The sequence below is a fragment of the Telopea speciosissima genome, chromosome 1 (assembly GCF_018873765.1).
Source record: "Telopea speciosissima isolate NSW1024214 ecotype Mountain lineage chromosome 1, Tspe_v1, whole genome shotgun sequence".
In the NCBI taxonomy this organism is placed as follows: domain Eukaryota; kingdom Viridiplantae; phylum Streptophyta; class Magnoliopsida; order Proteales; family Proteaceae; genus Telopea; species Telopea speciosissima.
In genome coordinates, this window is record NC_057916.1 from 36,964,178 (window position 1) to 36,978,478 (window position 14,301).

General features: G+C 38.5%; 1 protein-coding gene across 1 annotated transcript; it reads right to left on the bottom strand.

Moving 5' to 3' along the window:
• Positions 1-1,023: 1,023 nt before the first annotated feature.
• On the bottom strand, positions 1,024-13,348 carry LOC122648748 (vacuole membrane protein KMS1-like). Its single transcript, XM_043841969.1, has 8 exons — positions 13,206-13,348; positions 11,606-11,817; positions 11,077-11,155; positions 10,564-10,863; positions 10,054-10,211; positions 3,233-3,349; positions 2,755-2,934; positions 1,024-1,550 (listed from the first exon to the last, which is right to left on the bottom strand). The coding sequence occupies exons 1-8, from the start codon at positions 13,273-13,275 to the stop codon at positions 1,371-1,373; spliced, it is 1,296 nt and encodes a 431-aa protein (XP_043697904.1). The 5' UTR covers positions 13,276-13,348; the 3' UTR covers positions 1,024-1,370.
• Between the last annotated feature and the right edge of the window lie 953 nt (positions 13,349-14,301).

Consider the following 14,301-nt stretch of genomic DNA (forward strand, 5'->3'; position numbering starts at 1 on the left):
CTGATATATGGACAATGGACAAATCTCTTTCTTTGGTTAAAGAATAAGCAAAATTTGGAGGCAGAGTAATCAAAGAATTGTGCTCAGGCGGTCATAGGGGATTCAAAAAGGATCTGATCGTAGATAGAGACTTAAACCTGTGCGGGGGTAGGGGCGGCTGTAGCCAAGTGGATCAAGGCAGTGGATTGTGGATCCACCACGCGCGGGGCGGCTTTCTTTTGGTAGTAATTGCGAACATCTCTCCTCTTCTCTTGGCGTGCACAGTTTGCTTGCATGCCGCCTTAGGCACATCTCTCTTTCTTAGTTTCACGCTGGCCTAATGAAAGTCAGTCTTTTAGTAAGCGTATATACGCAGCTCTTTAGTTATTAAGCAATTCTTTAGTGGTCGCACCGACAGGAGCAAACCAGGTGCAATTCAATCCTTCTTCCTAGAATGATTCCCAAAAAAGCAAAACCTCACTAGATCGAAGCCCATTGCCATGGGGACTACTGTATAGGAGAATGACTAAAGGTAATTGCCAACATATTGAAAGACAGGTTGGCTCTTTAAAAAGGGAACCCTCCTAATCTCATTTGGAGAGGAAGAGAGGTGGTTCTCTAGCTTTATGGCGAGGCAAGGTATATAAAATCTCAATCAAATTGCCGATAGAAGTGGTAATCGCAGCTCCATTCCCTCCTTCCTGAATAGAAGTTGGTAGTCCCAATCTCATCGGCAGGATCACGCCTTCCCGCATATCTGCCAAAGTTCATATTTTAACTTTTGACGCAGTATTCAAGTTTGATTTGCAGTTTGTGATTCATGGAGGGGCAAGAATATCCCTGGTCATTGCCTCTTCAACCTGTTCAGTCTTCAATTTTCGGAAGCCAAGTATTGACCACACAACCATATGAAATGAGTTACCTTATGTTATTTTTCATCCATAACTTGTATGGTGCAACTATTCCATCTATTAAGAGAAAATCCATGCTTAAGCAACGCATGGACTAGGAAGTAAAAGAAATGTTTCAAAGTATAAGATAAAATTTCCAATGATCATGCAAATACTTCGTGTTGCATTTCCCAAAGAATACAATATCAATATCCTAGTATCCCAGTTCCAATGGTAGTTAAAAATTATGCTATTACACCCACCAACAACATGGCCTCCCATCACAGAATAAATAAACCTGTGAATTCTCGTCCCCGTTTTTCATGTTCAATCTTATATACAGAACTTTTGGCAGGGCTTAATGAATGCAGACGGAGCTTAGGGGTGGCCCAACTGGTGACAAATTGGCTGCTGCTGCAACTCAACTTCAATTATCTCCACATCATACCAAACAAGAAAAGGGGTGGGATTAAAAAGGGTTTCACGAGCTCAGTAGGATGCTCAGTTGGACTTTCCATTAGAATGACTTGTTGCCGCAGTCAGTTCATTCAACTCCTTTTCCTGCTGCTTCTTGAGAAAACTCTGAGCAGTTGCCGTCACAATTTTGATGAAGAAGTTCATGAGCATAAGCCACACAACAGTATTCCATGCTGAAGCTAATGATAGATCCCATTTCTTCCCCTGAGGAAAAGGAAATATATAACCATGATTAAATTATAATATTAACAGAGAAAAAAAGGTAAAAGTCACAAAAACAAAACCCCAAAAGAACCCGTTTTATATTAAGCTGGAACATCTGCAATTTCAGTTAATGGGCACAGGATAACAAATGCTTATGGGACCACATCAGGGTCTTACAAAAGTTTCTAGTGTATAATTCAATTGTCAGAAAAGAGTCTTCCTATTAGAACATTAAATTACCAAGTGGATCTATTAGTATAGCCTTTTTTCAATCAGAACTAGTATACCCTTTAGATATATGGGGGAAAATATCAATTTCAGTATTCAACTCAACTAAATCTTTTCCAACTATATGGGGTCGGCCACACAGATTCTGTTTGTCATCCATATTGTTAACGCAGAGCTATTCATGTCTTTTCTCCCCATTTATTCTCAATTCATTTTAAATAGGACTAGTGGTCTTTCTAACTCCTCTAATCTGTGCATCAGGTCACACTCTTAACTGGTGCATTCAATGGATTCTGATGCACACCCCCATACCACCTCAAATAACTATCCTCTTATCAGAACCAGTCAAAAATCACCTTCAATTTTTCTTATTTTTATTAGTCTTTTCTAGTTTGTCCACCCATCCATCTCAACATCCAGATCTCAGCTATAGCTTATATTTTGTTTATGTGTAGTTTAATTGTTGGTGATTCAGCTCCATGCAAAATTGCTGGTCTTATAGTTGTCCAATTTTCCTTTGGATTTTAGTACTTCAATATAGTATCTAAAACCCCTTCACATTTTCATTATTCTGAACCCTCCAATCAATCTGTTGTTCATCTGGGGATTCCCAATATCAAAAGCCACCCAATGATATGACAACCAACCATCTGACCACATGATCAGGCATCTTTTATTCTAGAAGTTCTCCAGGCCATTAAATTAGAGTCTATTCCATGCATTAGCAGATACATTGTCATAAACCACAATCCTATCTACTAACAGTTCATTGATTTAGGTATTATTGCCAGAAGGTTGTTTCTCCTAAACATAGAAATCTGGAGCTGTTTGAACTAACCAAGACCTGTTTGCAGTGTTAACACACCTTATAATGATATCATCACATGTGAATGAGATAAAAGTTTGCAGAATAATGAGGGAAAATGATAATCAAATTTGTGCATGTGTGTATTTCTATGTATCACGAAGACAAAACCTTGATATTTGAGGGCACTGGAGCTGGAGCAGCCGCGTAATTTTCTTTGATCTTGTGTAGTTTGGCTACAAAGTTGGGAAGCATAGAGGAGTGACCAGGGATAAGGCCAAAGACCCAAATCAACTCATTCTCGATCCACTCAAGAAGTTGATTGTTGCAAACCAAAATGATAAAAACTGTCTGCAAGAACAATTGCCAAGAAAAGAACTTAACCAGGTGACGAAACATAGAGAAGCAATGAACCTTAATAATGGAATAAATGGATACAGATTCATATGGCTATTAATAACTACATGAAATTAAACAACAGCAATACCGATCGTAGAAATAAAATGTGGAAGAGCAGAAAAGAATAAAGGGAAACACCAAAGACAGCTCCCAAGTAGAACAAAACTAAGAGAAGCAAAGTACTGGTAAAAACTAGTGCCTTGATCTGCACTGATCTAAAATCTAAATATCAGGTATAGTCTACACAAACCTGTATGTGGGTCTTAATAATTGCCTTTCCAATCACTGTTGCAAAGAAGAACTCCCAAAACGGAACCCCGAATTGCCCACACATGATGCCAGCAAGGTCAAATAGTGGGTTTGGCACCTGAAATTACCTTTCAGTTAAACACTAAATGGTATATCAATGCAATGTGTTTATATAGTCGAGACAGCTCTAAATTAAGAATAAAAAGATAAGATTCACTTTCTCAGTATTTCTTCAGACAGAAGGAGCATCAGTATAATCACATAGACCACATTAAGCATAACAGGAAATCTGCCCAAATAAGTATATTACTTGCAAAGACCAAACACTGGAGGCAAGGGGGACAAAATACATGACAATGGTACATTGTATTCTCTTTTTCAAGTGACACAGCTTAATGTCTTTCTCCAGTAAATTGAGATCAAGTAAATTCAGTATTATAACACACTGCACAGTTGAGCAATGAGGAAATCTTCCCTCCTTTATTTTCTCTTCTCCCACAAAATAAAGATTATATATATATATGTAAACGAGAAAAGATGCAAGAATATGACTAGAGCCATTCCTTGGTTACATGACAAGCTATCAAGTTAGATAAACAGTAAAGTGAGCATGAAGATGTGTCCTACAGGCAAAATTGATGGAAACCTCATATATCCCAATGTAACATTGAAGATAACAGATGGTACTAATATGAGGTTCTCTTTGCTGATAAGTAGAAACACAAGAATAACAGTAGCAGCAATAGGCAAGAGAAGAATATCAGTATATTTTTCTAATGAATTGGAAATGAAATTAATAAAGCTGGCAGAAGAAAACCAAGTCGGAAACAGAAACTGTATGATTGGGGTGGAGGGGTAATGTAGTACTGAATTTGAATGATCAAAACAGTAGCCAATAACAAGATCTTTTACTTAAAGAAAGGTTCAGATTAGGGAGATTTTAAATATAATAAAATCAAGTGGTTGGAAGGAAAGGTCAAGTGTAGGGAATAGGGATGGGAAGGTTTACTGAAAATCTGACCTCAATCGAATAGTTAGATCAGCAATTATGGGTGATTCCTAGTGGGGATAGGAATAGGGGTAAAACAGTAATTTAGGGACTGAAATTAGGGTTTGAAGGTTGAAACTAGGTTGCTGATTTCAGACATGAAATAATTTAAAATCAGTAGCCTAAACAATTCATGAAATCAGAATAGGATTAGATAGGGGATGGCCTAAACAGTAGCTCTAATGGAGGGTGGAGGTAGAATAGGAAATCTGAAATATCTTAAGATCCATTGGTCAGAATTAGGTCAAACTTGAATCGAGTTCATCATTAGGGTTCATGAACATGTAATTCAAATCTCGAGATGATCTAATGGCTGATTTGCTTTATCCAAAAAAAAAAAGTGCTGCATATGAACTTCAGGAAGATGGAATTCTAGTTACAGAAAATTTCAGAATAAAGCTTACCTGTTAATGGCTAGGATCTGAGAATAAGAATTATAACCCAATGCTTGAGCCCCTTACAAACTTATGTTAGAAACTCAGAAGTAGACTCAAACACTGAGATGGAAAGGCCTAACCCAATCCTTAACTAATAAGCGAACCTAAATTGACTAGGAAACTGAAATAATAAAGGAAACTAACTCAATGACATAGTCAAACTTAAGTCCTAACATGCCTATGTTAAGTTTGATGTTGACCCCTCCAATTTAATAGCTAAAGAATTAAATAAGCAACTTAAATTTAACCACATAGAACTGGTTCAATTGAACTAACACACAACAACTTAAAAATAAACTAAGTAATTTAATAGCTAAAGAATTAAATAAACAACTTAAATTTAACCACATAAAACCGGTTCAATTGAACTAACACAAAACAACTTAAAAATAAACTAAGTAAAGAAACAAACTAGTGAATCTCGTATGCAACCTTTTACCCATACTTTAGGCCCCATAAAAGTGGCCTATTAAATTCAAAGCCATTGAGAACCTCTTATGTGCTTTCCTTTGGAAAGGCAAAGAAACCTCAAAATTCATGCATCCAATCAGTTGAAAATCTGTCTGTCTCCCCAAGGCTGAAGGAGGATTAGGCATTCGCCGCATTCAGGACTCCAACAAAGCGGGGATCCTTAAGCTCATCAGGAAAATCTCTTCCAGGCACGATTCCATCTGGGTCAACTGGGTCTACTCCCACCTTCTCAAGAATGATTCCATTTGGACTGCTCCTTTACGCCCAGACGCGTCTTGGGTTTGGCGTAAGATTCTTCTTCTCCGGCCTCTTGCCCTGACGGCCACCTCCACCGCCATTGTTAATGGCTCCTCTACCTCCCTTTGGCTTGACCCCTGGCATCCTTTAGGCATTCTTTATAATGTCTTTGGCCCTCGAGCTGTCTACTCTTCTGGCATCCCCAAATCTGCCCCCTTATCTCTCATCATCTCCCTTGGTTCCTGGTCCCCTCCTTCTCCCCTTCCCTCTGTCCTATCCCAAATCTGGCCTACCCTCCCCCCCTTACACCTTCCCTCTCCTTCCATTGTGGATCAGTCAATTTGGCTCCTAGCCCCTTCTGGCAGTTTCACCACTAGATCAGCTTGGAACTTCGTCCGCAACCCTTCCGCCCCCGTCCCCTAGCACAACCTAATCTGGTTCAAAGGCTCCATTCCTCGCCATAGCCTTACAGCCTGGAGATCGCTTCACCTTTGCCTTCCCACTCAAGCCTTTCTCCTGCACCGCCACATCCCTGTTCACCCCTCTTGCACCTTTTGCTGGAACTGTTTTGAGGACACTGCCCATCTCTTCTTTGCTTGCCCTTTTTCTTCTAACATCTGGAAAAATGCCCTCTCTTCCATCTGGTATCGAAGCAGGAGACACCTTCCTTTTGACCGAGAATGCATCTGGTCGACCAATACTTTTAAAGGCAGCTCCATCTGTGACAGTATTGGCGAGCTTGTTTTTGGCTATGTTGTCCATCATATTTGGATGGAGAGGAATCTTAGGAGATGGACTTCCAAATCCAGATCTTTCGACATGATTTGGAAAGACATCTCCTTCGAAGTTTCCTCTAAGATCAGCACTATTCCTCACCGGTCCCTCATGGATACCCCAAGGAACAGGCACATTGTTGTTACCTGGGGTCTGGATAGTAGTATGTTGCAGTCCCCTTCTAGTTTAAGGAGGACTTGACTCTGGTTTTCTTTCTCCCCCCCCCCCTCTTTTCTCCTTCCGGCCCCCTCCTGGGGTTTGGTAATACTTATTTATTCACCAAAAAAAAAAAATTTGAAAACCCCATGGACCAAAAGGCCCAACATGTATAAAACCCAACCCTAGACTTATTCCTAGGCAAACAAGCCCAGTTTAGTGATGAATCTGCATCAACTCTCCCCAGCTTGAATAATAACTCGACCTCGAGTTTTGCAGTAAAGAGGGGAAAACAACACGTGAGCTGCAGACTTGACTGTTCCCAAACAGAATTCTGGTTGCTTGTAGACTTTAGGAATGTAATCTTCAAGGCGTGGAGATTTTTCTTCAAAGAACCATGAGAGCATAACGAACTCTAAGTGATCGACCTCTTAATCCAAATCAACCATGAACGTCGTATTTATAGAGTCCTCAACGTTGGTAACCTTCTCATCGAGGATTTGAGGCACAAGCTCTTCCTCTTCAAGAACAATATCATGAATCTCGAAGACTTGTTGTGGAGTGCTCTCAACCACTACCAACTCTTCCATGGCTTCAGTCTTGTCTACTCTAATCTCTTCAATGTAGGCCTCTTCAGTGGAATCTTCTTCCAGGGTTTTAGCCACCAAGATATGACTAATCACATGAATGCCACGAGCAAGGTTTAAAGAATTGGTATCAAGTATCGTATAGGAAGGGTGATTTTAAGAGACATATCGTATCTTACACTATAAATACACATAGAAATGGTCAAGACACACATGTAAATATACTTTTGGAGCAAAAAACTATATAAATAAGCAATATATAACATGTATCATGTATAAACACTAAAATGGACTAATGGAGAACAACGTATATCAAGACAAGAGACTTTCATCGATTTGAGTACAAATCTTTGCAAATGATCAAGTTCGATGCATCAACTAAGTTAGTTTTACCTAAATCTAACAATTTATAGCAAAAAAATAGGATTAAAAACCATGATATAAACACAAAGATCAAGTTTTTCTAAAACCTACCTTTTTCTGTGAAATCTCCTTTGTATGATCTCAAAAACGAAATCATAGTCTGATTACATGGACCTTTAATGGCCGTATCGACATGTATCAGTTGGTATCGATCATATCAGTATGTATTGAGCCGTATCGGCCGATACATACCGATATGTATTGATACTCTCACAGAATCCTTAAACGTATGTATCGGAAGTATTGGTATGTATCGGTCTGCATCGGTCTGTATCGTATCGGCCTGTATCGGTTGATACAATACAATACCAATCGAGACATACAATTTTCTATAAATAAAAAAAAAAGATAGTAAGATACATATCGGTACCTACGGATACCGATACTTATTGACCCGTATCGTATAGTATTGGTTGATACTTTAAACAATGGCCACAAGACCCATCATCATTTGCATCGTACTCATCATAGTGATCTGCATTAAAATCCCCGTCCTCAAGTGGATACGAATATAAATCAAGACCATCATCATCAGATTCTTCCACTATAGCAACACCATTCACTTCCTGATGGTGAAGGTACCATTGCTGCAAGAGGGCTGTGTGATACAGTGGGTGAGAGACCCAGACCTGAGATAGGTCAAGTTACCTTTGATTTCTTCTTCCTTTGCCTGTCCTACCACCAGCCATTACTTGTGTTTGATTCCTGTTCGATAGCTTTGATTGTTGGGTGTATTTGATCTCTGATTTTAAGAGGATATATTGTGCTTCAACCTATATCAGATTCCTAACATCAGGTAAGGTCAGATCAAGGTTTAAGTTCAGTTTTATCAAACCAGAGAAGATGCTCTGTTTTTCTATCCTATTTCAGCATAGTTTGGTTTGTGATAAACCTGAATCCATAATCTGATTTCTCTCAGCTTTTGGGATATCAAAGGGTACTCCTAGAGGGACACTCAACCTTGGTTTGGTATGCATCAGATCAGTTTATTGGTTGCTACTTAATAATCACCTCAAACCTGCAAATCTGAGATATCAAAATTTTGATTTCTTAATTACTTCTAATCTAGCCATTAGGATCATATTTTGGGGTTGAGAGCTCTGTTAACAAAACGAGTTTAAAACTACGCTTTAAACGTGTTCCCATTTTTTACTGTTTTAAACACGTTTTGTCGTATGTTTCCCAAACATAAGGGAAAAAAGGGAAATGGCAATCATTCCCGTTTTAAACACGTTTAAAATACGTTCCCCTTTTTTTGGCGTTTTTTAAGACCTTGGACTTGTTGAACAATGGCTTACTTAACTGACCATATTTCTTTCTCCCGAATTCTGATCGACTTGATTCTTTCACCGACGTAAAGATGACTCGAAGGGCTATATTTTTCATGATATCACTTTCAACTCAAGGTCAATGCACAGACACTGAAATTAGAAGCATGTATTTCAAATAAAAAATCCTCAATTTATATGAGAATAGTGCCATTTTTTGGTTTCGTTTTTTTTTAATATAAACGTTTAAAACCCGTACCGTCCGTTTTCCTTTTTTACCATTCTCTGTTTTTTTTACCATTTCATTTGACCGCCTGTTTGCAATTTTTTACCGTTTAAAACCCATACCGAAAGACTGCATTTTTTTCCTGTTCCCATTTTTGCTAACTATGGTTGAGAGAATCTACCCAAGGAGAGAACCCGACTAGAATTTGGGGGATTCTGTTGGTCAGATTGGATTTAATTTCAGTTTGACTCTTCTCAGATTTCTATCCTGAAACTGAAATTCTGTTACTCTCAAATTACCCAACCAATCTCTCTCATCTTTTGAAGGGTGCTAGTATTCATACTGGGGGCTTGAAATCTAAAGTTTGACCTTCATCTGAGAAGGTTGACTTTTCTGTTGACTTTGACTTATGGGAGTTTTGACTGTTTCTTGAGATCCTGCTGTGAGAATAGGTCTGAGATACTATTACAGGTCTACTCTTGCATTAGCAGGACAATGTGATCATTAAAGGAAACTCTATGTAATGATTAGATTGTTCCAAAACATGTAGATAAGCTCTGAATACAGTTGCTTATGATACGGAAAGCTGGATCTCTGTCCACTCGGGGGAACTCCTTGGGGTGCATTCAGCTAACTCTTTAGCTAATGATTTATTTATTTATTTATTTTCATATGGGGGGGGGGGGTTTGAGGGAGAGCCTCCTACGAGGGTTCCCAGTTTAGGTCTACTCTTTTCATTGTTGTACTTACTTTTGGCAACTAAGTCCTTAGTTACTTATCAAACAAACAAGCAAATGCAGGAAATATCAGTGTTTAATTTGTTGAACAAGATTTGACTAATTGCATTGACTAAAAAACATCTAGTAAACAAAGTTCAAAACTACAGTCAAATAGGACCAATTTTGACCGGATTGATCGACCATAATGTTGTCCAAAATCTCTGAAAATAGTTAATCTTCCAGCAGCTGAATCAAAGACAGAAAATTAGAGGTAGAGATACAGGTAGAGTCCAATTTAAGATAACTGGACATAATTGCTATGACTAGAAGCGTGTAAACTAGATTAATGTGGTAACCATGTTTATGGGCTATTCAGACTGTTCTGCTCAAACAGGTAAGAGATTGGGAAACAGAAACCATATTAATATTCAAAAAATGCCACTGAACAAATAGAGTGAAGGAGAAATAATGCTAACCGAGGCAAGCACTAAAATTGTCAAAAAGTGCAGGTGTTGTGAATGTGAAAAAAGCCAGCGTTTGATTTTATTTAGGCGATTGGCAATGACACCAGCATTATCTGCAGAGGAAGAACCCAGGTCTTCCATCGCATCCAGCTTGCTTCCTGAAGCTCGTGCTGCATGAAGATATGAATAACATAAGACTCAATCTCCTTCTTTATGTATTAGTCCTCATTATACAAATCTTGTATGAGTACCAAGCTATTCAACCAGGACATTCCACCTCAGATTTTAACTATTTCAAGCATCACAGGCCAGCACAAGCAAAGTCAGATACCAAAAGTATGCAACTTTGCTCAATACATTTATGAAGCATGGTAATAAAAAACCACAAAGCATCATTGAACTTTTGGTACTATCTCCTTGGTGGATCTGGTTCCTACAACCTCCCCAAAAGAAATTATTTTTCTTTACAATATCAAAATTTTATTCATAAATGCCACATCAACCTACAATTGGAAATAATACCTGCTCTTGAGATAAAATAAGGGGGAAGTTCTCCAAGTGCAGTTCCAATTCCCCACAGAATAGCCTCCAACTGAACCTGTGGCAATATGCTGCTAAGAGGAACACTTGAACCATGTAATGATGCAAAAACTGGGGGACCGTATTCGAAGCAATCCTTGTGACGCCATGATGGGCCTCTGTTCAGCTGAATTGTGTCATATGGAGCAGTCTTCAAATCAACTCGGCCACACTGCATGGCTTTCATTGTGAACAATGCAATATGTGGACCCAGATACAGCACAAACGTGTGCAAACCAGATCCTAAGGGGGGAAACAGATAACAATCAATTAAAAAAAAAAAAAAGAAGGATCAGATTTGAGTTCAGTTCAATGAAGCATTTTAATTGATTAGCACCACTCAATCAAGTTATCCCAGAAACCAAACAGAGATACCAACCCCGCAGGAAAGTATACATCCATGTATCAGGAAAACATTCATATGTATAGGTGTTCTCAAATATAATCTATACTTACCTAGACCAATGGACGATGCTACACCAAGAGCCACCCACCACACTCCAAATTCAAAATAACGAAGAAACTCCAGAACATGCTGTCACGAACATAGAGCATTTAATCATTAATTAAGTCAAGAATAATTTGAACAGAAACAATGCCATGATACCAAAAATAGACAACAGCACAACAGATGCTCCTATTAGGCCCTGAAAGTATACCATATATAGAATTATCATCCTTCTTTTGAAATTATAGTATAGAATTCCTAGCTTCATTTAGTGTGTCAAATGGAACAACGTAACACAATCGGGGCAAACACTGGCAATAGCAAAGGTAGGCACAGCATTGTGTGTGTGTGTGTGTGTTTTCTTTTTCTTACACAAATCATATAGAAAGCCAGAAAGAGTCCCTTGCGGCTATAGAAGGCACTTGGCAAAGCCAGTTCATTTTTTATCACAGCCTGACATAAATACCAGTTGCCCTTGTACAAGCACAAAAATACTCCCAAAAGGAAGTTACTACCGTAATTTACACAACACAATACCTTTTCATAAGATCCATCGAAGGTAATAAGCAGAATTCCAACAGCTGCTACCAGAGTACCCAAGAGCATAACCCAACCACCTTTTGTCAGAATATATATTATGGAGCGCCTCAGATACTGAATAGTAGCCAAAAGGAAAAGCTTTAATGTGTTGAAAGGTTGGGTTGTTAATGTCAAATTTTCTAGTTCCAACTGATGCTTCTCACGGAGTCCTGAAAGAAACAATAAGTCTATCAGCAAATGGAAATATAGAGAAGTTCTTCAACTTCCAAATATGTCTTAATATTTCTATGGCATTCTCTTACACTTTTCTTTCCTTTCATACTTTTACTTTACTTTCCTTTCATACCTTTACTATATTACTCACAAAAGATGCAAATGAGGCTCTCTTGTAGCTTTAATAGGGGAACAAAGTATGATTTATTTCTGAGACTGACAAGAGACTTATATTTGTCATTATTGAGACGGAACTTAAGGTGCCCCCCAACGGATATAGCAGAACACCATAATGCATGATATCAATTTCCTTTTTCTTTTTAACCCTAAAGGGATAGGAAAGAGGTCAGATACATGATTCGGCGTCAAACAATTTGTATCTTCCTTCAGATTTAACATCCTTGTAAGTCAACTAGACACAGGAACTACCAGTAGAATCTTTTGGAGTGACTCTCCCCAACCACAACGTGTGTACCATGATTCTTTCCTTCTCGTCATTTAGTGTTCAAATGCAAATCCATGCTTTCTTTTTCATATATTCATCTCTTTTCTAGTACATTGGTTTTACCATGTTCTCTCTTCCCCGAGGCCTGAGGGTAAGTATCCCCATCCAACAATTACTACCCAGATCATGTATTCTTTATGAACCCAACTACTACAGGTGGCAACTCTGAATGCTAACAATGCCAGAGGATGAGGAATAACAAAAAAGGAGAAGCAGATAAAGTCCTTCCCAGAGCTACATCATTTGACTAATATATTTTGTAATACAACCCTCACAGCATATGAACACTAAGAAAAGTCCTAGAAAGAAATTTCTACAAGGGAATAACCATCTAATATATCAAACTTTGAATTAAAATCCCTGTTAATCATGACCTTCTACCTATAGAGAAGGGAATGTGGTTCAGGTGTTTACTGTTGTTTTTTGTAGGCTCTTGAAGCGTTTAAGAAAGACCCACCACCACATGGCCCTTAAATCATATTGATTTTTTAAATCTGAAAAATCAAGACCTACTCATCAACATAACAGAATTCAACGCCAATATCACCTCAGGCTTTAGCAAGTTCCGTAGCTAGCTACAACATCAGAACCCTGACTTTCCTTGACTTGCAATCAAAACTGAATCGAAACAATATCGTAAAACCTAAATTTCCACAACTAAATTTATCTAACGCCAAAATCCAAACAGAAAATATAAGTATTCAATACAGGAGATCCGAAAGTCAATTATTTGAGTCCTAACTCTTAACCATTTCGATGTTGCTAACGCATTTCCACCGATTCCACATTAATTCCCAAATAGCCGGGGGGAGTGGAGGAGAGTAAAAATCGAGGAGAACCAATAAACATAGAAACTTGATGATTGCAACAGAAACTCACTTGAGATCGACGGGTCTTCAGACAAAACCGAAGACGACGACGTAGATGCTTCACCTTTCCCGGAACCCATTTTGATTATATGCTATAGAGAGTCCAATAACATTGAATCGTTAGAGAGGGGAAGAAAAGTACTTTTTTTTTTTAATCTGTGTTGATAAGCAAGACCCCCTGGATAACCAGAAATCGAATTCTCAAAAGTCACAGATGCATCAATCGATCGATCTGTTGAAAAGGAAGGAGACGAATATGGTGATGGGGTAGATAAAAGGCGCTGCTTTTCAACGGTTTTGAATCCCAGCAGCAAAAAAAATTGTCAGGACTCAGGAGATCAAAACAGTGGAATTTAATGGGCATCAAAAGCATCAAAATTATGCTGCAGAGCTTTTAACCGCTCTGCGCAAGAAGATCGTCAGCAGAAAAGACACATAGGAGAGAGAGAGATACTTTTTTCTTTTTTTAATTAATTTCCCTTATGAATTGGTAAATACGCTATTAGAGGCGAACCTAGAAGTTTTTGTTTTTGTTTTTGTTTTTTTGGAGAGGGTTTTAATAAGGATAATAAAGAGCGGACTATGTTTTTTTCCTTCGCCCACGATCAAGGGAAGAAGGGAGAATCCCTTAACCGAAGGTTTCGGCGATTTGGATCCTCCGTGGCCTGAGGTTGAGCGGTCATCATGCCGTGCTCAACTCTCAGGCTGTCACGTCAAATTTCATGTTGATCCAATGGTTGCTAGATGCGCTCCAATCATTTTGAACGATATTTTTTAATTGTGAATTGAGCTCATCTACTAACCATTAGATCAGCAGAGGAGCCAAATCCTGGGTTTGGAAAGCTCTATTTGATAATATTCTTGATCCCTGATTCCACATTTCCATGGGATCGATTAGGAGTTGAAATTCTATTTATAGTATCACCGGTGTGATGTCATGTTCTCAAAGATCAGGATGACCCCAAATACCCTAAAAAATAAAGAATTGCATTGTTTCGAAACAATTTATTCTAGAGCAAAGCAAGAAGGAGATGCATCAAGTTGCATGTGGGTCTAATAGTGTGAAGATAAGGGCTAATTTGTATTTTGATTCTATCTTCACGCAA

Bases quoted from the DNA above. Each gene is read 5' to 3' on its own strand.
- LOC122648748 (XM_043841969.1), bottom strand. From the start codon at position 13,275: ATGGGTTCCGGGAAAGGTGAAGCATCTACGTCGTCGTCTTCGGTTTTG. The intron at 11,818-13,205 runs GTGAGTTTCTGT...TGTTTCTTTCAG, and splicing joins TGAAGACCCGTCGATCTCAA to GACTCCGTGAGAAGCATCAG. The intron at 11,156-11,605 runs GTATTGTGTTGT...TGTTCGTGACAG, and splicing joins TCGATGGATCTTATGAAAAG to CATGTTCTGGAGTTTCTTCG.